Here is a 25,409-nt window from a genome sequence, read left to right on the forward strand (position 1 = left end):
TTTATTTGATCGCACACAGTTAGAGTAGAATGCCTCAGTGGTTTGCCAGGCATTTACCTAATAACCTCCAAAGATCAGGTTAATTTAATATTTTTTTCTTATTTTGAAGATTAAATATTCCAGGAATGCTGAATTTCTGATTAATGTTCCATGCCTATAATTAAGGAAATGGATGTGGACACTTGTGGGCACAGTTAAAAAAAAAAAAATTAAGGACACATATTTCACTGCATAGTAATTTGAAATTTAATTTGCTTAAGCCTGACGTTAGGACATGGTGGACATGCATCTTTGTGATTGTGTAGACAGGTAAGCTGATATCTTTAGGCATTATAAGTCATGAGGATTTGTTTTGAGAGTCCAACGGTTTCACACATGTGTTTCCTGAGACTGGAGTGAGATCTGAGTAGAAAGGAAGCACAGATACACACAAGGAAAAGGCATCATAAGTGAATCTATCATTTGTATATGTGGTTTTGTTTCTTACTGTGTTTGTTTTGACCCACAAATTGCCAATAGCATGACTTAACATGATGTTTTTTTTCTCTTGTCATTACAGTTGGCCAGCCTGATGCTGTGTCTCAAAAGGAGGAGGCCACTGAGAATACGGTCACCACCCCGGAGGAGGTGGCTCCTCAAGTGAATGGCGAGAAAGTGGAGAAGGAGTCTCCCGATGCCAACGACATCTCCGCTGTCGAGGAGACAGCAGGGGAGGTGAAACCCGATGATGCCAATGAGGTCGGCTTCAAGAAGATCTTCCGCTTTGTGGGCTTTAAGTTCACGCTGAAGAAGGACAAGAGTGAGGAGAAAGACCCAGTGAAGCTATTGAATGTCAAAGATAAAGATGAAGAGAAGGTTAGCGATGAACCCGCAAAGGAGGAGGAGGAGGCTGCTGCTGCTGAGGAAAAGAGCACAGCTGAAGAGAAGGAGGCCGACACAGAGGCACCTACTCTTGAGGCAGGAGTTGAAGACACAACTGACAAAGCTGAAACTACAGATGCCCCAGCTGAAGGATCTGCTGCTGAAAATACTGAAGAAGCCGTCAAGGAAGAAGGAGCTGAGGCCAGTCAGGAGGCAACTCTGACCATGTCCCCCTTAAAAAAGCTCTTCAGCACAGGCCTCTTCTCTAACCTGAGAAAGAAGACCAGCATTAAGAAGACAAAAGATGAGGAAGACAAGGAGGCAGTGGCTGAGGAGAAGACGGAGGAAACGGCTGCAGAAGTGGAGGAAAAGGAGGTGACAGTCGAGGAGGAAACACCAGCAACTTCAGAGGAAGAAAAATCTGTGCCCAAGGAGGAGGCCCCAGTTACTCCAGAGGAAGCAAAATCAGAGGCAACTCCAGAGTCTGAAACCCCTGCTCCTGCAGCAGCTACCACTGAGGAGAGTAAACAGGAGGAGGAAAAAGCAGAAGCTAGTGCTGTGGAGGAAAAGGCTCCTGCAGAGGTGACCACTGAGGCTGAGCTGCTATCATCACAGGAGAAGGTAAAGCCCCAGGGTAGCCCCCTGAAGAAGCTCTTTACTGGTGCTGGCCTGAAGAAGCTGTCAACAAAGAAACAGAAGACCAAGAAAGACACTGAGAGCAAATTGACTGAGTCTGGAGAGCAGGCAGCTGAGCAACTTCAGTCATCCACTGATTCAGCAGAGGCTCCTAAAGCTGAGAGTGGACCATCATCCCCAGAGGAGTCAGGAGAGCATGTCATTGCTGTGGAGGTGACCCAGAATGAATCAAGCCAAGAAGCTGATGCCGAAGTTACCTCTGATGGAGAGAAGAAGAAAGAGGGCATCATTGCCTGGTCCTCCTTCAAGAGACTGGTGACACCCAAGAAGCTTGTGAAAAGGTCCTCTGATAGTGAGGATGAAGCCACAGGTGAGAAACCAGCAAAATCAGCCACACTGTCCTCTTCTGAGAGTGCTCCATTAGCAGATAAGAGTGTCGAGGAAGAAGCAAAGGAGGAGAAGCCAACCGAAGAAGAGCCAAAGACCGAAAACACTGAGAAACTGGTCAGTAGCACAGAGGAGCCTAAAAAGAAAATGGACACATCTGTGTCCTGGGAGGCCCTCATGTGTATGGGTGGAACCAAAAAGAGGACAAGGAGGACGTCTGATTCCGATGACGAGGAGACCAAGGTCGAAGAGGAGGCAGCTGCTGTAGAAACAGTTGTAGAAGAAGAAGAGGAGGCTAAAACCGAGGCCGATGCTGTCGACTCCCAAATCACAGAGAGTGAAGCCGAAGTTGTTTCCTCTCCTGAGCCTGTAAGCAGTGCCCCTGACAGAGAATCCACCTGGGACACACTGAAACGCATGGTCATGCCAAAGAATAAGGCCAAAGTTGAGGAAAAGCCTGAGGATAATGGAAACCAAGTGCAGTCAGACAGTGAAGCACCAAAAGATGAGTCATCTTTCTCTCTGAGGAAGTTCTTCCCTGGACTCAGGAGGAAGAAGGTTGAAAAGCAAGACTCTACTGAACAAGGTGAAGAGGACTCTGACACGCCCGCTGTTGTTCCTCTCTCCGAGTATGATGACCAAGTCGAGGCTACACAGGAAGCACCTGCAGAATCAGCTGTAGTCGACAGTGCAGGGTCCTCTGAAGATAGAGCCCCTTCATGGATCTCAGCCACCATCGAAGATGCTCAACATGATCAGCTGAGCGACATCCCAGAGGAGGCAGAGAATGCTGCCACTCCAAAATCGGCCGACACTGATCTTGCCGATGATGACATTCAGGACGACGCTGCAATCTCCCGTAAAGCTCTCGGCGGCATGGGGCGTAGGCTGTCCACAGCTGAAGTAGCATCTGTCACTCCTGCTCCAAATGCTGAAGCCACCATTGTTCCTCAGGAATCCACAACTCAATGTGCCACTGAGGTGATGGAGGCTGCTGAGGTCCATGTAAGTGAAATTTCACCGCAGACGTCTGTGGCTGTTGAAGATGTTCCATTAAATGTAGCTTCTGAAAAAACGGAGTTTGAGCCACAAACTGAGACTGCAGAGTCGAAGACAAACACCATCCTGCAGGTGCATGCTTGTGACGAGGCGATGGCTATTTGTACTGGCCTAGGCACCAAGACGATTGCCAAAGTCGCTCTGGAAAAGCCTGCGGTTCCCCTCATTGAGGATATGGCCGTGGTCCTTGACCCATTGAGCACAGAGGTTTTGGTGAAAGAGATACCAGCAGCTAAAGAGCAAGCCACTGCTGCAGAAGATCTATTGGAAAAGGCCCAAGTTCAGGAGGTAGAAACCACCGACCTTGAGCCTTGCGTTGATGATTCAGTGGTTGAAAGTGTAGACCTTCAAACTGCCGCTGAGAGCCACGAACCCGAGATAGAGAAGACTGGAGTCGTTACAACTACTCTGGAGGAATCTCTGGTCCTTCAGTCCACCACTGTGACTGAGAACTCCCCAAAAGCTGAAATAATCAATCCAATCGCACCAACATCTGAAACAGCTGTCTGCGCCCAGAGTGTGGAAGTGTCCGAGCCAAAAGTCGAGACCAAGGAATCGAAAATGGACATGGAACAGCTCGTTGCTGCCACGGAAGAAAACGCACCCGTCAAAGAGGTTGTTCAGGTTGTGACTGAAGAGTTAGCCTCCACTGTATGTGAATCAGCAAAGGCCTCTATCACAGAGGAGACTGAGCCAGACATCCCAGTGGTCTTGCCAAGTGAGGAAGTTCCTGTTATCACACAAACAGTCGTTCTCACCTCAAGCAATGCTGAGTCTGACCAAGTGGCAACATCAGAAGTGGCGATCCAGGTGACAGAAATCAAGGAGGAGGGTAAAGTTGTAGAGACTCTCGAGGTCACATCTGTTCAGGTGCTGGAGACAGACATCAGTGCAGAGCGTGAACAGGTGGCAAGTGAAACAACTGAGGCTCAAGGTATGGTCATCGCCCAGGCTGTCATAAAGGATGCTGTGGATAAAATCAAAGACATGCCTGAACCCAAAAAGCCTGCCACCCCAACATCTACCATCCCAGAAACAGTCCAGGCAGTAGCTAAAATAGAAGAAGAGATTGTGGTCTTGGCCGAGAGCCCTATTATCACTGACACCCCCGTTCCAGCCGTATGTGAACAGCCACTTCATGTTGCCACACAGCTTGTTGACACTTTGGAAATAGAGGTCACGGAGAGCCTTGATTCTGCCCAACAGGAAGAGGACAAGAAGGCTATTGATGGAAAAGCAAGTGAAGAAACCGTTGTGTTGGAAGAAGTCATGGAATGTCAGACTGGTGAAGAGCTTGACCAGGCTGAGAAGGAGCAGAGCAAAGAGGAAGCAGAGAAACAGAAACCAGGTGTAGAACAAGCAGCCAAGGAAGTCGAGGAAACAAAGCCTGAGGCTCCTTCAGAGAACAAAGAATCAGAGATCCACGTGCCAGCTCAGGTGGTCCTGCAGATTGCACAGGTGGTTGAGGAGGCATTGGTGGAAGAGGAGGCAATTGAAGAGTTTGACAGCAATGGTCCAGTGGATGAAAACAGCAGCGTGAAGGCAGAGAGCCATGCAAACAAACTGGCAACACTGACAGAAGAAGCATCAGAGGTCCCCAGTCAAGTCACAGAGGCAGCAACGAGCCAGCCAGATACAGAGAAGACGTCATCAGAAAAGTGTGCAGAGGTAATGGCCCAGGTGATCGAAGTGATAGAGGAGGCTGTGAAGGAGATCGAGCCTGTGTCCACAGAGATCACAGCAGCATCGTGAGCAGGTGAGACTGAGCGTATGTGTGTGTGTGTGTTTTCATTTTCTTGGTTTTTCAGTGATGAAAATTTAAGGCTAGAAAAAACGTCCTTTGTTGGCCTCTCGTACAATCTTCTCATTGTAGCTTAAAAAAACCCATCAATGGGCCAATACTTTTATTAGTGACAAGGGGATGGGATTTGCTCACTAACCAGATGAAAAAGCTTTTGTCCAGGCTACGAGTAACCAGGGGACCTTTGATATCAAAGCAGGAATGCCGCCATTGACCCCTTCTCTTTGTAGGCCAGGGTCTAGGGAAGGGAAGCGCTGTATGAGGGGCAGATGAACTTGTGCTGAAAGACTGATTATGATTCCTCCACTCCCCCCCTACTGTTTTCCTTCTATCAAAGACTCAGTGTGGAGTCAAGAAACCATGTCGGGGTATTTCATAGATTCAATTACAAAGCTTCAAAGAGCACAAGTTGAGGTTGAGTTGCTTTGATTGAGTTATGCTTTTAATATGGAAAAGCCTGAGAGTGTATTTACAGTGTGCAACGGTGACAGTGTCCCATGTTGTTATTGTCTTTTCCTTTATTTATTAAGCTCATGTATTCTTATGGGATCAGTATCCTATAAAGGTGTGTTGTCTTTTCCTGTTACTAAAGTGTGTTTATGTGTCTCCATCACAGCTGAAGATACAAAGACTAGAGCCTGGGAGACACACTCTGTCTGGACCAGGAAGTGAGTGATCGTGGAGAGAGAGAGAGAGAGAGAGAGGCTGCTCTGTGGTAACATGCTGAGACTGGGCCCCGCCCATCCTGCTAAGAGAGACTGAGTCTGTCCGAGCAACAACTGCTCCGCCATTCTCCCCAACCCCAACCCCACCTCCACCTCCATCCTGCAGCCCCGTCACAACACCGTGACACCCCCCCACTGATGACGTGTCCTCACCCACTCTCTCTCACACACTCACGCATGTCCTATGCCTCCGAAGCGTCCCATCCGGCTTGTAATCGGTGTGATAAATGTTCAGTGTCTCAGTGACTTTCCATTGCCCTTGCTGCATCAGGCGAGAGTCTGCAACCTGGTCGAGTGTGTGTGTGTGTCTGCAGGCGTGTGCGTGTGTGTGACTGTATGTGTGTACTAGCGAGCGTGAGATTGTGTTAGAAGGTGAAGAGATGGAGGATTATTATCTTGTGTATTGTATTTATATCTTGAGTTTACTTTCATTCACCCCCAAAGTCTTTATCCCCTCTATTTTGTTATTGTATGGACAGTGTTACCTATTTTAAAAAAAACAAACATATAAAGCTGTGAAACATTAGGTGTTCTTTTCAGCAACACGGCCGTGACTGGAGACTAAATTTAACCAAAACAAATGTGAAAGGGTTGCATAAAAGTGTCTTGTGTATCACAGCTTTTTTTTTTTTTCCTGTCATATTCAAAGATTATTTTCAAGTATCTGTAGCAATTATAACTATACCATGGTACAAGTGTGATTCCTCTGACAGGAAGTGATGTCACTGACTGCAGAAGCAACAGGAGGGCAGAGTGAACATTATCGAACCAGATAGATTCACCATCATGTTTGACTTTTAGGCACAGTGTGTCCGTCATTCTTCTGCAGCCTAACAAAAATACACTCAATGAGCTCCATTTTAGATGAGAAGCAACCACTGCCTGATTCACTGTGAAATAAACTGTTGCACATTGTTCCATGTAATAATAAGGAGAATAATACAACAATAAAATACTATTATAAGACCTTCACTTGGCAAAGATCATGTGTACAGAATACACGTTTAACACTGGACGAGTCAAACTGAGGAGCCGCACGCCTGTAAGAAATGATCACAAAGTAAATCATGTTAAATAGTTTAAAAAAAAGTGTACATTTTGTGATGGAGAGAAAGCGTGATGTTGCCCCCTGTTGCCCACAAAATGTAGTACACCCTTAAGTCACCTGTGACAATTTGACTTCATCTGTGTGTTTTAATGCGAGTGACAGCGTCTGAAAAGTGCACTTTTACTTTTTTCACGTCCTTCACCAAACCTGACAGCTCGTTTCATTATAAAAAACGGCACAAGGCACGCTGTAGACTCACTTAGTCATAGCTGCAGAGGGACTGCGCTGCAAATTGAGTTAAGATCAATCAGGGAGTCACAGTTTTGTCATTGCTCACATGATTCATCGTGTTGTATGATTTGTCGGCATCCATCTCGGCTTCTGTAAGACACCAAACAAACCTAGTTCTTATAGTTAATGCTCATTTAGAAGCAAGGAACGGGAAAAATGCCTTGGTTCTGTTTTAGCACAAAAAAAACAACAATGGAATACATTCGCATTCTCTCATTTCCCTGCCAAATTTGACAAAGTTGCACTGTCAATCTTAAAAAAAGATGTCTTGAGAATTAATGGCGAGTGCTTCTTAAATCCATTGACTTTAATTTGATTACTTTCAGCATTATGACCAAGCTAGAGAAGGATCAGGAAAGTCCAGACCCCCATGTTAGTCATCACTTCCCTTTATTTTGACTCCAGAGGGTTTATACACACCCAACGACTGGTGTTTTATGTAAAATAATAGAGTTAAATAAACGACAGAGTGAACTAATGACTCGCTACCACCGTCAGTCTCCCCCCCTCCCTGCTTTTTGTAACACTTAACTGTGAACATGTTAACATTTGTACAGATTGTATACCATACTGTGTAACCATATTGTTGTAATATTAACTAATAATCTGCAGACATTCAGCATAATATTCATGTAGCGCATGGTCTTAATTGTCTTTTATATTTTCCAAGCTGTTAATAGTAAGGATACAGAAAACTTGTCTATATTTCAATCAATAAAGGTAGAGAAAACCAATGTGTGATTTGTATGAATTTGTGCATATTTTTATGTACACTCAACATAAATATAAACGCACAAAGAAAAACTTGTAGTTATAAAAACAGAGTAACTATCCAAAAATAACAGTAATTATTTATTATGCGAGCATTAGGATCAATTTCAAAACAAAAGTCCTGGAGTAACGGCAGGAAGAACACAATGGGGGTCGATTATCCAAGTTCACAAACTTCAATAACGCGTGTCCACCATTAGCCTCACGCAGAGCGCTACACCGGGGACGCATGGCCAACACCAGGTTGTCGATCGTGGAATGATGCACATTCAGTGGTGTTGCCACAGCTGTAACGCTCAACCCAGCACTCAGCATGACAATGGCACGCTCCCTCATGATTTGTGACATCTGTGGCATATGTACAAGTGACAAAAGTCCACATTTTGGTGTGCCCTTCTATTGACCAGACCATTTGGAGTGTCTGTGTACTGGTCAAGCATATTGACCACCACTCTGCCATGCTCCATGACTCTTGTGAGTTTAAATACTCAAATAGTCAATAGGAGTAGCCAAGTGACACTAGACTACTGGGTTTGAGCAAAACAAATCATTCTATAAATGAATGCATCAAGAATCTGAGCAAATATCATGACATTCTATTTTTGTTCACCATTTCAAGTTTGTGCGTTTATATTTTTGTCGAGTATATATAATTCATCATAATTTACTATTTAGATCAGTATTTGCTAAAATTAGACATAAGAAACATGTAAGTTATATATAGATATCCAGATTTGTATGCTAGTGCATAAAAATATGAATGACAATTAAGAGCACAAAAAAAAAAAAACAGAGCACACTTATTACAAAAAAAAAGACAGGTTTTTATTGTTCATTCTTCACTGAGATAAAAAGTGTGTTTATACAGAAATTCACTCACATTCCTGAGAACACGGACTGATCACAGTAGATGGAGAGTAGGGTCATTTTGTTGTTGCACTCAAGTATAACGGGTTCGGGCGTCTCACTCGCGTCACAAAATGACTCTTTTGGTTTACAATAAAGAAAAGAAAAGAAAAAAACAAAACAATATCATACTTTTATCTTCCTGAGACACGGAAATGTTTTGAGCACACACGCATCACACAATCAGGACTGGTGCAGCAAAAACGCTCAAACTGAGAAAGGATTCCAAATTTCTGTGACGCACACACATAATGAGTATCATTACGGCTCTGGGAAAACGAGTGTCAGTAGAACTGGATTTACTTTTGCTTGTTATTTACTCAACTAGATTCAGACATGTTATTATGTGAAACAAACTGGTGACGGACTATTCAAAAAAACAAAAAAAATACACAGCAAAGATGAGACGTGTAATTGGCAACCACAATAGTGAAGATGCAGCCGTTCAATTTGCAGAGATTTCCCTTCACCTCAGACCTGAGCGGACAGAAAGAGACACAGCTCCCTCTAGCCAAACACTGGGCTCATTGCAGCAAGGCAACAATTGCTTTTCAATACGTATTCATTGCAAGTTGAAAGTAACACAAACAAACAAACAAACAAAAACACGTAAGCTGGACCTCATTCTACTCACAAGGATGGAAAACATGCCTGTGTAAAATTGTTTGAAAAACAACAACAACAAAAAACAGAAAACAGGACAATTCATATTGAATGAACTAGGGATGGGCATTTGAAAAACAACAAAACAATTACAAATGAAAACAGGCCAACAAATTAACAGACTAAATTTAAATAACTCATATAATTATGCTTTTCTATGGGTTACTTAATAACTCAGCTAGCTAGAATCCAAACTGTAAATTATTAGACTTTACAAGTTGGACAGACCCCTAAAAGAGAATAAGAATCAGAAAAATCACATTCTACATCATGTTATCCTATTATAACAGAATCATATTTATGGAAGGTTTCTAAATGCATTTAAATAGAACGAAAAAAATAAAATTTTGCTGTTAATGGGACTGCAGGTGAATTATCACAGTAGCTATGAATAATTATACGACTACCTTATCACTTTCTGCATTCACATTTATTAGACGTGTATCTAGAACTTTCCATTCATCAGTACATCGAGATATTATCCTGTTAATCTTTCCTAAAAAAACACAATTTTCCTTAAAACAGGCAAAATGGTCCAACTCTATCTTCATCTGCACAGTGTTTTTCTTTAAAACTCATTTTTTGTAACTGAAATCTAACCAGGACGAAGTTAAAGAACATATATATATCTATATCTACTACAGCACAGAGACATTTTCCCTTGATACAAAATGAGTAAGGACGTGAGTAAGTTTGGCAGTGGAAACAAAACCTTTTTTTTTTAAAAATACAGTGGATTTAGAAATAAAACAAAAATGATCAATCGAGCTCGGATTTGATTTTGCATCAGGAAAACAATTGAAGCTAAATGTATCATGCCCATCCCTAACACATACAGTTTCATCAAACCAAATGTTTCATTATTTTCAAAGCTATCTCTCTACTAATATATATATGTACACTTTTGCAATATAATGTATTCTTTGTAAATATAGCACTGTATATAAAATTAGAAAAAAAAGCATTTAAAACAATTTTAGATGGCTGTTAAGAGAAGTGAATTACCACAGGAAGTGACGCACAGGACAACCTCACATATCAAGGCATGTTTGGAACAACCGACGGGTGACGACGCGAGTGTAGAAGTTAAAACACGGTGACAGTGATGTGCCTTATTTCTGGCGTCTACCCACTCATGGTTTCAACAAGACACGGGATAAAACATCCAAATGGTTGCAGAGGCAGCTGTTATTGTGATTAAAAGACATTTCTTAAAACGGAGACGAGACAAATACACAGCCCCTGCATATTCATCAGCTCAAAACAAAGAGCACAGATTGTCTCAGTCCTAAATATTCAGTGTGCTTTTGGCTGGAATTATAATCTATACTTATTGTGCAGAATCCGCCTCTAATTCACGGCTGTGGGAAAAAAACAACTCTTCTCAGCAGCTAAAGAGCATTTTTTTTTTTTTGCTTTCACTTCTTTCTTCTTAAACCCACTCACAGCTAACTCATCTCACAACATGCTGTCTCCTCCGGAAGTGTCTCAGCTTCCTCTTCCTTTTGCACCAAGACTCTGCCTGTGCAGCCACACACCACAATATCGCCTCTCAAGCAGAAAAACATGGTACAGACGGATAAGTGACTGTCTACTTCTAATGTACGCAGACAATTGAATGAGATGGAACAATGGCGGCTACTTATTTTAACTCTGAGCCATGTGTTAATTTTTATTTTATTTTCAAAAATGATGTTGGTTTGAACTCCTGTGAACTATAGGTTATTCATTTTTTAACATTTTTGTCAAAGGACAAAAGGGGGAAAAAAAAATACTGTACTTAACAAAACAAAAAAGTAGATTTAAACTTCCAACATACATACCCTGACTAGCTTTAGCTTACACATTAACCTTAATTTAGAAGATAAACATGTTAAAAAATAAAGACAGAAACACAGTTTTGGCACTACTCTACAAGAATCTCTTCAGTCTTGATGGGTTCTAATGGGGTTCCAGAGTTGGACAAATCAGAGCCTTCATCTTTGGAAAACTCTTCACGTTGGAGCAGCATCCCTGCCCCCAGGTTTCCCTGCAGTCCCACTAACCCTCCTTGGGTGAAGCACAGGTGTTTGATCACCTCGTTGGGGCTGGAGAAGGTGGTCGCACAAATGTTACACTTGTAAGGCTTCGACGAGCCCAAGAACATGGCCTCCATCTGGCTACTGTCATCTCCCGCGGCGCACAGCTCCATGCTCTGCCGGTCAACCATGGTGTAGGCGTCGACTCCCTGGTTCAGGCACACGTGACGGGCGGCCTGGTTGGCGCGGCAGAAGCTCTTGCCACACGCGCTGCATTTAAAGGGCTTCCCTGTGTGGATGTACATGTGTTCGCGCCAGTGGCTCTTCTGAATGAACTTGCGGCCACAGGTGGAGCATTCGTACTTGCGCCGCTTCACTTCCCGGTCCAAGTCGGCGCTCTCCAGGTTGTCGATGTCCGCAATGTCCGACGGCGGCGGCGTGTCTGCCTGAGAACTTAATCCCCCCACGCCCCAGTTGGATGTGGATACCTCTGCTCGAGGAGAGTCTGAGTTGGTACCTGAAACGGGCGTTTGCTCGCTGTCACTGATTATCTCGACGGCGGTCGTGACAGCCGAAACGCTTGCTTTGTTTCCCTTAAGGGCTCCCTCCACCTCCATCATGCTGTTTTCTGCAGTCAGGGCAGGCGACAGCGTGAACCTGGGCTCAGACGAGAGCTGCTGAATTGCGTGGCTGTGCTGCAGGAGGTGCTCTCTCAGCAGGGATCTCTGGGTGAATCTGCTACTGCACAGATGACAGGAGTAATGCTTCCTAAAGGACGCACTCCTCTTCATGATGCTGGGCTTTACATGGAGAATGGCATTGACTGAGGAGCCGACTGTACTCAGCAAGTCGGCTACGCCCTCCTCAGCGGTGGGCTTAGTGCCACTGGTGGAGGCCTCCATGTCTGTGGGTGAAGAAGCGAGCTTGGAAGGAGACGAGTTTGTGTAGGAATCTGTGACGGCAGGCGGGGACAGCTGCTTCCCCTCCGAGATGAGCGGCTCCGCATCGAAGGGCGAGGAGAGCTGCCGCCGAGTGCCGAGTCTGGCCGACAGCGCCACCTGTTGGTCGGAGATCTGGATGCCATAGAGGGAGGTGGAAAGGTTGATGCTGTGGTCGCGTTGCGAGTACACGGACTGGCTGGCCTCCTGCAGGAGCGGGTAGGCATGAAGGAATCGGACCCCCTGCTCCAGTCGCGTGGGGTCGATGAGCTGCGGCGCAAGTTTGCCCGTGTACATCAGGTTGAGAAGGTAGCTGAAGATGTCTGGCTGTATGTCAGAGGCCTTCAGGCGCACACAGTCACTGAAAAGAAAACATTTTACAGTTAAATAATGACTGATAGTGTTTAGGTAGATATTGTTGTATATTATCTCAGGGCTCACCAGAAAATAAAACAAAGACATTATTACTGCTCAATTCTTAACCAAGACTACACATACATCACTCTGTTTTCATTTTTAAATGTCATGGCATCTTTTTAGTCCAGACAGGCAGAAATAGAGATCCGTGGAAACAGTTACACTGATAACCCACATTCACTTCCTGATTGTCTCTTATCGACTGTCATCAATGAATGAAAATCTCCGTTAACACCAACTTTCAGTATCAGTTTCATATTTTATACTTTTGTTTGTTTCTCATCACTTGTACTTTACGAAACCAAGCAAACAACTGCAGAGGAGAAAATCTGCTTCTCGTTTACACCAGCACACGTGCCAACAGTAAACAGAAATGTTATATAGACAATTATATACTGTGATATAATTTTCTTCCATATCAATATAACAAAGAGTCTGAGTCAACATTGTGTTTATGCATTGCGCAAACACACAACAGCTTTAAATGTTTGGCCACAGATTTGCAGAATAAAACAATTTCATTCTGACAACACCGCTTTCAAATTAGAACAGCGTGTGGTACGGATGCAGCAACAACATCTAATGAAGTGACTGGTGGATTTACACACGAATAAATCAGTTTGTATGCATACATTGTCATGGAAATCTTGTGTTTTCGCCTTAATGACCCTCTATTTGTCAACTCAAGCTGATTCACTGAATAATTACATTAGTTGTGGGTCATCCTACTGAAAAGGTGTTTGACAGCATGAGTTGTTGAGATCTCTAGATATGATGTATTAGTTTTGTAGACACCAGAGTTGTTGTTAAGGCATCTGTTACTACACTCCTCCTCTCCTCGTACCTGTCCTGGTGAATGAACAGCATCCGGAAGTAGTTGGAGAAGGCAGCGAGGACGGCTTTGTGGGCTTTGAAGAAGACATCTCCTATGGCCACAGTGCAGTCGCACAGGAAGCCAAACTCCCTCTGAGCGTTAAGCTGCTGCAGCAGGATAAGACCATGGTTGGCCAACTCCATTCTTCAACCTGCACTAAAAAAAAACGCACAGATACACACAAGCAGCAATGAGTTTCCTGTCTGGAAGGAGACCAGAGTTTATTGTGACCACAAAGAGTCAGGCTGACAGGGGCGCTCTAACGACCTTGTAAGCCCTCAACTCTACACAACGGCGAAGAATCCATACAAGACTCGACGGAGACAATTTGTCTACATAGAACCCCGCAGATGTTTATGCCAATTTGCAGAGCTCTGAAATGTTTTTTTGATTTTTGGATTGGTTCTGTTCATTGTATTGGAATAATTAGCATTTGGACATGCTTTGCTGTGGAAATTTTTGACATAAATCAAGTTATTTGTAAATTATTTTTCCCAAGACATCGATCATGATTCCAATTCCATGTTCCTTCAGAAGAGCATTTATTTTTCAAAATGTATACTAAATATTTTAATGAATAATTTAGAATATCTATTACTAGAGCAGTGTTACAGTATCAACATTACTCCAACCTATGTACACTTTTGGTATTAGTTCCTGGAAAATAGACATCACCTCCAGGGTATTGTAGAAGAATTAGATACCCTGAAAGCCAAATCTAGATTGAAGCACAGTTTATTACTTCTGCAGGGTTTGTCTGTGTACTGGAAAACTTTTTTTCGGGGGGGAAACACTACTTCTGATGTAGCCCCAACCTTCCACATTGGATCTCAATGTTAAGGAGCTCCATTCTGAAGAGCAATGAAATGGGTGCTGTTGACCTCAAAGGTCACTAGAGGACTACGAGGACTTTAGGCCATCACATGATCATTGTTATGGGTGTCGGCACAACATTCCTAAGGCAGAACTGGTTCTACCCCCGTCCAGAGAGTGGAAACAGTCCGGGGGAATCTCAGGAGGGTCAATGTCCTTTGACTAAAAATACTTTCTCCTCCCCACGCAAGCAAAGAAACGTATGAAGACAAGAGGATGATGGATATTAAATCAGCCACTTTAGCCCTGACAGATTATGCATTATCTGCAAACGTGATGTGTGTAAAAACACATAAACGGTGTTCTACACATGTATTTAATCAAAGAGGTCGAAGGTGCTGGCACTGCAGGAAAAAAAGACTTGCTTTCAGCATCTTGTGCAAGAAAGATCTGCAGTTTATATATGGTACAAATATTGGTGAACCTTTACTTGTGGTAAAGTTTGTTTGCGTTTTGATTGTCCAAAGTTCATTTTTATTTATTTATTTTTTAAACAATGCAATACAACAGAGTGGGGATTCGAGGCCCTGGGATGTGTTTTTTAAATAAATGTTTCACTTTCTTCTCTTCCTTTTATTAGAGACCTACACCATGTCATGCTGGTATGATGTCACACTTTTTATGCAGATGACGCAGCTATATCACCATGCAGCCTACACATCTCACAGTGGAAACGTGAGCCAGAATCAATCCGAGCAGTTTAATCCACCATACCGAAGTGAGCTGAAGCATCCAATAAAAATTGCAGAGGTGAATTCTACTGCTTAACAAAACGTGGTGGAGAATCTGAACTCTGGTTTTGAAGCCTCGTGATTTGCATATTACTTCCTGTTTCGAGCAATCCAATGTACCAATTTACTACATCCACTTATTGGATATACCCTATGACTATGGCTGCAACTAACTATTATTTTTATAATCGATTAATCTGTCGATTATTGGAGTAAAAATTTGGTCCATAAAATGGAAATGATGATGTTCTCAAATGTCTTGCTTTGTCCACAAACCAAAGTTATTCAGTTTTAGGGACGGGAATAAGTATCAGTATCGGTCCAATACTGGTCACTGGATCGGATATCGTACAGATAAAAATGTAAAATCCCATACAATCCAACAATCATTCAATCAAAGCTTGACTATGCACAGACTGTAATAATGTAAATACAAAATCGGGCTGTTTATTACCACAATATGCGTTACACAGTCTTAGAAATGACTCGCATAAATGTGTCTTTACCAGCTTCATAGGTCATAATTGGTCTAAAATGACTGTATCGAACAAATATCGGTATTCGTTGATACTACTATCGGACATAAAAAGTGGTATCTTTCCATGCCTAGTTCAAACGTCGTACTTTCTGAACGCCGCTGTTCAATAACGCGGACAGAAAATAGCAGCTAATATCTAGCATGTTTCCCGGGGGGACAGTGAAAAGAGCGCGCCTGAAGCCAAGTTAATGTTTTGGTTTTCGACTGTGGGCTACTTCGCGCTACTAGAGAGAAGTAGAAGGAAGTTTCAACGCATGCGTGCGCTCCTGGTTTTGATGTATGGCAGTGCTTCACAGTGCCACCTAGCTACCTGGAATGCATACTACATCAAATTTCACACACTTTTGTGTCACCGTGTGTACGCAGATTTCCACCCAAAAGACGCTTGTCTAAACGCGAAATAAAAAGTGGGAACGCAACCCCACTTTTGCAGTTTGTGTTCAGATCATTGTCGTGTAAAGCTAGCCTATAATTAACATGTGTAGGTGTGTGGGCAGAATGATGTTGTTTCAAAGGACCCAATATTTCTACCAACGTCCCTGGCAGTAGGTACATGTTTTGTAGCGGCAGCAGTCTTGTTATTGTGTTCAGTGGTTGCATGTGACACTTCACATTACAAACAAAAATCTTAAAAACAACAAGACACAAATTGGACAGTTTTAAATTCACGTGACCGTGTAAATTAGCCACAGTATCAACATTAAACTTGTTTGCGACCATTAAGCACCGCCCCTGAATGTAGACACGTGGAACAGCTACTTCCGCGGTGAGATTATCTGTTATTCGCCATAAAAACGCCTGTGGCTCAAACATGTGGTGGGAGGTAAACGTCGTGCTTTCTGGACGCCGCTGTTCAATAACGCGGACAGAAAACAGCAGCTAACATCTAGCATGTTTCCCGGGGGGACAGTGAAAAGAGCGCGCCGGAACAGACTCTCCGTCGGTCGGTTGCTGCTGCTGCTGCTGCTACCGCTGCTAGCGCGAGGGGGGGAAAAAACGACACGCGTGCACGCGGGCGCGCACACACAACACACACACAAGCGCGAAGGAAGGCGAGCGAGAGACGCGGGGGGGGGGGATGGGGCTGGTCACACAAACGCGTCTCTTTTTAACTTAGCCGTGACAATTACAGTCACCCAAAGCGCACACAAGTAGCCGAAATACACGCATGTGACGTCGAGGGTGAGCGTGTAAGTGGAAAAAGGACCGTACCTGCTCTCCGCTGAACCCGAGTGTCGCCGTTGTTTGTTTGTTACCGGGGGACTCGGTCCGACCGTCCGTCCTCTCTGGGCTGGCAGCAGCTTGTACTATTTCCCTGCAAACGCAGCATTCGTTGGCGGCGGAGAGGGGTCGTCCGTCGGTGTTTTCCGGTTAGGGGTTTTACGTTACAATCACATGACTTGACTGAGTGTGGGTCAAAAGCAGCCGAAAAGCAACCGTTGTAGAGAGAAAAAAAAAAAAAAAAAAATCCGTTGAGCAAAGGGCGGTTGAGTTAACGTCAGTTTCCCGCACTGTGTAACCGCCGTGGTGACACTAACAGCTTTATGACAGCCGGTGAACACAACAGCCTCTCTGACTGTTTCCCACTGCGACTGTTGCCTCATTCTCGTCTCTCTCAGCCGTGAAAGACACGTTTGAAAACCGTCGTCGCTGCCTTTATTTAATCACATTAGTTATTAAACCCCCGGTATTTACTTTTAACTATATTTTGTTAAAATATATGCTTAGATAAGAAAAAAATATTTTCAGCTTTAATTACACAAGTATTGAAACAAACATTGTAATTAAGAGATATAAATAATAATATACATTATTATTATTTTTAAAACATTTTCTTTAAAATGTTCTTAAAATACTAATAATGCAGTAGCTACACCAATAAAAATATCAACATTAAGGTAATTTCATAGTGCTTTAATTGAAACGTAAAATACACCATCACAAATGGCAGAAGTGACACAAACAAACAAAATACTATATGCGTTATGAAATAGACTACCACAGTTAAAGGGCTGGAACAATTAATCAATTACTTATTAATCATCAACTATTTTTGATAATCGATTGATCGGTTTGAGTGTTTTTTTTAAAGAATTAAAACAACTTTTCAGATTTTTTTTCAGCTTCTTAAATGGGAATATTTTCTGGTTTCTTTGCTCCATATAAGAAATAAATAATTCAAACTGAGTCATTTTTGGTTTGTGGACAAAAAAAGATATTTGAGAACATCGTCATTTCCATATAATAATCCAAATTATCGTTAGTAGACCATTTACTGAAAATGTTTATTAGTAGGCTTATTTTCCCATGGACTTTTCAAACACTTTATGGACCAAACAATATATCAATGAAATATAAAAGACAAGGAAATCAACAATCACAATTTTAATTATGAATGCCTATTTTCATTAGAAATACATAATTTTATTGATCTTAAACACTAGTTTTGTGTAATTCCCTATGTGAAAACCACACACACATACAGTAGTAAGCCTTAAAAGATGAGTTTATGCATGTCATCTGTTTCCTATATGACAGTGTGGATTTATAAAGTCGAGACTCATTTCCAAAAACAGATGTGGAGAGCAAATCGTTGCCAATAGGAACACAAGACTTTTACTCAAAATGAGCTACTGTAATCAATACGGCTGTGTTCCCCTGTCTGGGTGCCAGACCTGCACAAATCACCAGCTATAAACAGTATCATGAAGCTCATTGAATAACCTTTAACAACCGCGTCACACCAACCACAAACACAATTTTGTGAGGCCCATTGCTTCTGTGTTTAAGAAGCAATTAGCCGTGCTTTTTGTTCAGCCTCAATGAGCCAAGTTACAGCTGTTACTTTGTGATTGCAGCGAAGTAAAAAATGAAAAAGAAGCTGGGAACTGACAAACAAGAAATGTCTAAAGGGAAAGTCATCTTTGGACGTAAGGAATTAGCAGGAACAGGAAGGAGTCTTGGAAATTGATTTCAACCTCGTTTCACTGGCAATTTCACAAATGCACTTTGGAGTCGCGTCAATATTTTGTCATCAGTGAGTGGTTGGATGTTGTCCTAGCGTAAACACCTTTTTTTTCTTTCCTCCACTGCAGAGTTGCATTTCAGCCTAAGGACAGGGGAGTGGACAGGGGGAGTCCACAGGAGGACGAGACGAAGCAAGTTATAGCCTCTCTGGCAACAACCAGGCAGAAAGTCTGCAAAAAGAAGAAGATGGGAAGACGAGGGGAGGGGACAGAAATGTTTACCAAACAGGACACGGGGACAGGGACACGTCTCTGTGCTGTCAACAAACAACAGATCACTGATCCTGTCCTGAAATCAGTTGCTTAATAATAATCCAGACATGTAGGAGAACAAAATGCTTCACTAAAATTTCACAGGCTGAGGTTCTCCTATGAAGACAAGCCGAAGAACCTTATATGGTTCTACTTAGTAGGGATGGGTTGGGGAAGAAATCGATTCACATAGGAATCGTGATTCTAATCATCCACAATTCTGAATTGATTCATAAACTTCAAAAATAGATTTTTGGAAAAAAATAAAACTTTTTTTTTTTTTTTAAGTTTCTATTTTGAAAAACCACACAAAACACAAGTTTGTGTTATTTGTGTACAGTTTATGTTTGTAACTTCTGGGAGGAAAAAGGCAGCTAGTCTAAGCTTTTATTTATGAAAGTTATGTTTTTGTACAGTAAGTAAGTTTTTATTTGTTTTGAATGAATAAATGTTAACTTTTGTCTTAAGTTTGCCTTTGTGTGATCACTTTATCTTATACAAACTGTATTGTTTTGATGCCACAATTTGCCTTAACACACTATGCATTGTATACATTTTTGAATCGAGAATCGATTGTGAATCGAATCGTGACGCTAAGAATCGGAATCGAATCGTGAGCCACCCAAAGATTCACATTCCTACTACTTAGCACATTTATTTCTAAGAGTGTAGTTCTAATTTACTAACACAACACTGTGGTAGAGCAATAGCAGATGTTACAAGCAAACCAAAAAGACATGTTTGCATTTTTAAAGAGCCCACAGCGGGGGTTTATTTAGAGAAGCAGATCAACTGTTAACCACACTGGTGTGTTGTTCCTCCTCATTAAACCAACACTTTTATTTGTTTAATGATGCTCTCAATCTCAGTATTTTATTTCCTTTTATCCGAACAGCTTATTGGAATCAAAGGAGACACAGTGGAGACTTTCACATGACTGCCCTGCCACAAACACCCTGCAATAATGCATCATATTCAAAATCAACTGCAAAGTCCACGTGAAATTGCTTAAAACGTAAAACCTGATCGGTTCGGTCGTGACGTCAGTGAGTGCACAATTTTAGCGTGAGTTTACTCGCACACACAAAAAAACAAGCAAAACAAAACACGCAGAGTCCCTTTAAAAGAAGAATGCGTGGTGAGGCCGTGAACACCTGTTTAAACAGGGCCTCTGATCGTTAACCGCCACAGTGTTCACGGCCTGTTTTGAAACCGGAGTGGTGACTCATTCCTCTCTCGGTTGGAGAAAAACAGATCCGGCCATGCAGGATGGGGCCCCGGCGGGGGGATGGGAGGCCGGCGGCGGTGGATGAACACCGGAGGTGGACGCAGCTGGACTCCCACTCCCAAGGACCCCACATCCTGACAAAAGCCGCGTTGCCATGGAGACGGCGGCTGATCTGAGGGGAGGGAAAATAACACCGCCAGAACGAAGTGATATGCATATCTGTCCTGCCGTGGCTGGAACCAACCGATTGGTCACAAGAGTGGAGTTTGTCCCGGGGTTTTCTTTACACCGTAAACTTTGCCTCCATGTGTCCATGAGGTTTGTTACTGACACTGAGGACAGTAATAATCCCATATTAACCCGGTTATGTGTAAATAAATAGCCGTGTAATCAGCATTTACCCAACTGGAATAGTCATATTCTTATTAAGGAATAATCGAATTAAGACATTATGTAAACATGAAACATTCACCAGCTACTTTAACAATTATCTGTATCTAATAAAGTGACAGTGTGGGATATTAAAGCCCAGATTAAAGCTCCAGTATGTTGTGTGTTGTGCATTCCTCGCTTGTTAAGAGTGGTTATTATCATCGCCATGAGCCGGTCTTGACATTCTCCTCTGACCTTTGTCATCAACAAGGCATTTTCTCCCAGAGAACCACCACTCACTGGATATTTCTCTGTTTTTTTTTTAGAAAATCCTCTGTAAACTCAGGGATACACGGTGGTGCAGTGGCTAGCATTGTAGTTTGCATCCCAGGGCTCTCTTATGTGGAGTTTTGCATTTTCTCCCCATGTAAAGTATCCGGTGAGTGTATGTAAGCCTACACCCTACAACGCTACACTGAAGTGACTCACATGTGACTCAGATCTGTGCTTTAGTGCTGTGTGTTTGCAAAATCCGAATAGATTGGACATAATCTGGTACGTGGCCATGTGACATTAGAAGTTTACATTGGCATTGCAGCAAATCCAAACAATGTTCACCTGAAAGTCAGATATATATTTGTAGTGTGATTATGTATCAAATCTAAATTGAACAATGTGAATGTGGCCTAAAACATTTTATAACAGCACTCATTAATGAATATCTATATTCAGTGTTACATTTATTATGACTTATTTGTTAATTGTTTTTTTTGTTTTTTAAATGTGTTCTATGTTAAAATAAATACATTAATGCATCGAGAAGATAGATGTGTCTATCCTTTTCCCGCCAAAAAGCCTTGCAATCTGGAGGTGGGGGTGTCCAAGGATTGACCTATCAATAATGTCTCCATGACGACCATTGCCCTGGACAACGAGGGATGCTGGGGGTGCTGCAACAACAACAACAACGTAGTTGCATGTGCATCAGTTCACCTCTGAAAGTCCACTTTATAAAGAAATACAGTAACACGAAAATGCACACATTAAAAACGTTTAAATGCGTATTTTAAAGTGTAATATTAAGGGACTGTATGTAACTGCTGGGATTGGGAGCAACCGTGTGGCAATGCTGCAGTTTACACTTTGACCGCTAGATGGTAGTATTGTATCCACAATTAAACCACGAGGAAGAAACCAAAATATGCAGCGAAACGGGGGAAAAACGTAATATAATTTGTAACAAGAAAGTGAGGAGGTCGAGTCTGGTATAATGTGCTTTTTTGCGTCATGCCCATAAACGTTTAATAAACGTTTTCACCCGAAGTAGTGGATGAACAACATTTGTCATTGTCCTGGAATTTGTTATCGATAAAGTTGAGTTTGAATCGTCTCTCGCTGTTGAAGCTATGGCGGCCGATCTAACTGTGGACGGAGTGCCTCCTCCACTCTCTGCTAAAGAGGTTGGGTAAGTTGACAGTCAATTTAAACAACGTTGTCAACACGATAAATAATATGTTTAAACGCACGGTTGTATTAAAAAGTCTTAACATAACAGCGTTGTGGCTGTCGCCTTCCAGCAGAATCACAACATGTAGCATTAGCTTTTGCTAACAGGCTCAGGTTGCATAATTTGTAGCTGGGGTATTTTTAAAGCCTCGCAATGCATTCATTTGCTGCAGCATCATAACATGTCTGTGTAACGTTAATCCTCACGTCGTGTCTCTACAGGTCTTTCGCGTATTTGACCATAAGAGACAGATTACCCATCATCTTGACGAAAGTCATAGACTCGATTCATCGCACCAAACACACGTTCTTTGAACAACATGGAGAGGTACGTCTTATTTTTGAGTTGCACACTTGTTCAGTTCAAATACACTGGCGTCAGTTAAACACTTGATAATGCTTCCCCCACACAGGAGGGAATCCAGGCAGAGAAGCAAACAATATCTCTCCTTTCCAAGCTGAGGAATGAGGTGCAGACTGATAAGCCACTGCTTGCACTGACTGACGACCTGCAGGACACAGAGACTTGGAACCAGTACATGCAGAGACACCAGGAGCTGCAGGGGGATCAGGAGCCTGTCAGCTGGTTCAAGTCGGCATGGCTTTACGTGGAGTGTTACATGTACCGAAGGATACAGGAGGCTGTCTGGCTCCAGTAAGATATGTTTTCAACTTTATTGCTATTGCTTTATGTCCTCCTTTTTGGGTACATGTCTTTTTGATCATGCAATATGTTGCTATATGTGTTTATGATTGCAGTCCTCCCATCCGTGACTTCGATGTCTTTAAGGAGGGAAAGACGCAGAGCTTTTTTGAGTCGCAGCAAGCTGTAATGGCCTTGTGCACTCACTTGGAGGAAATCAACAAGAGCGTGGAACAGCTCTCTAGGAGTCAGCTGCTTGACAATTTCAACACACTGCTGCAGGTCAGTATCTCAGGTTTATTCATCTATTTATCCACAGAATATATTTATTATTGTATTAATGCTAAACAGTTGGGTAGAAGTTTATTTCCTCACTGAAAAATCAGTTGGATAGATGTGTAAGTTTATTTATCATTCACATTTATTCATTTTCTCTTCTAGGTTTCTTTGTGGGGGAACAAATGTGACCTGTCTATCTCTGCTGGTCAAGAAAACTCACAGAAGACCAGTCCATTAGATTCCCTGAGCAGCCTACAACCCTTCATCTTGGTGGATGACTCTAACATGGTGTGGTCGACTCTTATCTCAGCCCAGAAGCCGGGACTATCAGGTGTCAGAGTGGACATTGTACTGGACAATGCTGGCTTTGAGTTAGTCACTGACTTGGTGTTAGCAGATTTCCTGGTTTCCTCCGGCCTTGCTCGGGAGATCCATTTTCACGGCAAATCCTTCCCGTGGTTTGTCTCTGATGTGACGGTGAAGGATTTTCATTGGACCATTCAGCAGACCATGGCAGCCAATCACAAGTGGATGTCTAAGAGCGGTTTCCAGTGGAAGAGCTACTTGAAAGAGGGAGTGTGGTCCTATCATGACCATCCTTTCTGGACACAGCCCCATGAGTTCTGTGACATGGCTGCTGATGCTCCTGATTTGTATACGCGCCTGCAGGGGGCAGACTTGGTGTTGTTTAAAGGTGATCTGAACTACAGGAAGCTGACTGGAGACCGGTACTGGGACTGCACAGTGAGCTTTGATACTGCACTGCAAGGTTTTGAGCCTGCACCACTTTGTAGCCTAAGGACTCTCAAGGCTAATATTCAGGTGGGTCTGCAGCCTGGCCAAGGGGAGAAGCTCACCTCCCAAGATCCAGACTGGATGACAAATGGCAAGTATGCTGTCATTCAGTTCCACAGCCCAAAGTCAGAAGAGTAGGAATGACAACAGGATCACACTGGAAGTAAGAAGTGTCATTAGCAGGAGATACTTTTAAGCCATAAGAACGGGGAAGTAATAGGAGTTTGTTAAATGTTTTTGTTTGCCATCATCAGTTAGCACTTGTTCATGTTTGAAATGCAATGCACAGTAAGTCATTTTAAATACAGATGTATTATTAAATTATACATAAAATGCTACAACTCCCTGTTGTAGAACAGCCGTGGCAAAGTTTGTGCATGCAAGACATTGATGAGTGACATTACATGATGTAATATATAGTAATTTAATTGCTGCTATTTGGACCCTGTTCAGACCTGGTTATAAATATTGTCCCGAGTGATATAACCACTTGCAGACACTTGTTAATGTACAGATCTGAAGGTACTAAGGGCATCCTTAATGCATCCTCAGACCAGATCACAGAAACTACATTTGAAGATGGCTTGAAGACGCATGTGTCCACATTCCTGAGCACGAATTAACGCTTTTCTGTCCTCAAGAGGACGCATTAGAGACGCCAGAGGAGATGCATCCAGGATGCTTTTTTAAATATCAGGTGTTGATACCAGGTCTGAACAGAGCCATAGAGTCAGATCACAGCAGTGTTTGAAACACGATATCTTTGAACACTTTTGCATCATCTACTGTAAGTCTTCATCCTCAATGTCAGTACTTCAGAGCTATAATGTCAAATGGTTTCTCCTCAGCGCTGCTGCTGCTGCTGCTGGGAGAAATCCTATCATGTTCATCAATGAGTTTGATTTAATAAAGAACTGCAATGACTGGTCATCGTTCCCAGCTGTTGTATTTGAAAAGCACGAGAAATTAGAAATGAAAGTGCAGTAATGGCTGTTTTATAACATAATTTTCTGTTGGTATCTTGTGGTGCAGAGCCTCAAATAGGACTTGAATGTCATTCCATCCCCGTTTTATTGGTGTAATTTTTTAAAAATAAATTTAATGACGGTTGTTTCCAGTTGTTGACTTTTTCGTATAGTAAAGGTCAAGTGGGACCTCAAAAAATAGCTGCAAATGCTGCAACCTGTGTCTTACGATCCCATATCTGCTGGTAAAACTGCATTTAATCTGCTGTTAGTTGGCGTCCCTATGAAAATGAAGTCACTTACCACAAGAAGCATTGTCTTCAGCCATTTAAAGGTGCATTATGTAATAAATCTAAAGCAACTGGCCATACAATCCTCCTAATATGTCACAGAGAATCAGGAATAATATTCATATAACAAACTGAACTCACCAACAACAACAGTACAGACAAAATATTTGCAGTAAAAAAACATATTGCAGACTGCAAATCATGTTTATGTTTTGATATCATGTTTTGGAATGTGGCGCCACCTACCGCCGTCTACCAATCATTGCAGTCAGTAGAGTCTCATCTGCCGAGCAACCACAGGTTGCCAGTTACGTCAGAAAACGAAACCTAAAAGACCTCTGTATTTTGAATTTGAAATGTAGTAACCGTTTTTGGCCACATTCTTACATTTGGCACCTTTAAGTATAGGCTATAGCTACATTAGCCAAAATCGTCCAGTTTCTTAATGTAACGACTCCTTCATTTGACTTTTCCCATGGGAAATACAAAATAATTATAATTATATATGTATATATA

General features: G+C 42.4%; 3 protein-coding genes across 3 annotated transcripts in view; 2 read left to right on the plus strand and 1 right to left on the minus strand.

Moving 5' to 3' along the window:
• akap12b (A kinase (PRKA) anchor protein 12b) overlaps positions 1-5,756 on the plus strand; it is a gene marked incomplete at its 5' end in the record, with an annotated part of 41,891 nt that extends 36,135 nt beyond the window's left edge. Inside the window, 2 exons of the mRNA XM_083898567.1 lie at positions 560-4,699; positions 5,361-5,756. Of these exons, the coding sequence (XP_083754693.1) occupies positions 560-4,695 (4,136 nt within the window). The 3' untranslated portion in view covers positions 4,696-4,699; positions 5,361-5,756. The remainder of the gene's footprint in view (positions 1-559; positions 4,700-5,360) is intronic.
• Positions 5,757-11,054: 5,298 nt separating this feature from the next.
• zbtb2b (zinc finger and BTB domain containing 2b) lies at positions 11,055-16,812 on the minus strand (the record flags this gene model as incomplete). The annotated part of the gene is made up of 3 exons (XM_083898981.1): positions 16,750-16,812; positions 13,366-13,546; positions 11,055-12,465 (listed from the first exon to the last, which is right to left on the minus strand). Exons 2-3 carry the CDS (start codon positions 13,536-13,538, stop codon positions 11,055-11,057), a joined length of 1,584 nt encoding a protein of 527 aa, XP_083755107.1. The 5' UTR covers positions 13,539-13,546; positions 16,750-16,812.
• A 5,002-nt stretch (positions 16,813-21,814) lies between these two features.
• On the plus strand, positions 21,815-24,565 carry armt1 (acidic residue methyltransferase 1). The gene is made up of 5 exons (XM_083898786.1): positions 21,815-21,880; positions 22,144-22,249; positions 22,335-22,576; positions 22,681-22,846; positions 23,006-24,565. The coding sequence occupies exons 1-5, from the start codon at positions 21,822-21,824 to the stop codon at positions 23,774-23,776; spliced, it is 1,344 nt and encodes a 447-aa protein (XP_083754912.1). The 5' UTR covers positions 21,815-21,821; the 3' UTR covers positions 23,777-24,565.
• The last annotated feature ends 844 nt before the right edge of the window (positions 24,566-25,409 follow it).

Source organism: Microchirus variegatus (assembly GCF_963457635.1).
Source record: "Microchirus variegatus genome assembly, chromosome: 12".
Taxonomy (NCBI): domain Eukaryota; kingdom Metazoa; phylum Chordata; class Actinopteri; order Pleuronectiformes; family Soleidae; genus Microchirus; species Microchirus variegatus.

What these genes read in the sequence shown, in the direction of transcription:
- armt1 (XM_083898786.1), top strand. Translation starts at nt 21,822, where the DNA reads ATGGCGGCCGATCTAACTGTGGACGGAGTGCCTCCTCCACTCTCTGCT. An exon ending in CTCTCTGCTAAAGAGGTTGG is followed by an intron (nt 21,881 to 22,143) that starts GTAAGTTGACAG and finishes GTGTCTCTACAG; the next exon opens with GTCTTTCGCGTATTTGACCA. An exon ending in TCTTTGAACAACATGGAGAG is followed by an intron (nt 22,250 to 22,334) that starts GTACGTCTTATT and finishes TCCCCCACACAG; the next exon opens with GAGGGAATCCAGGCAGAGAA.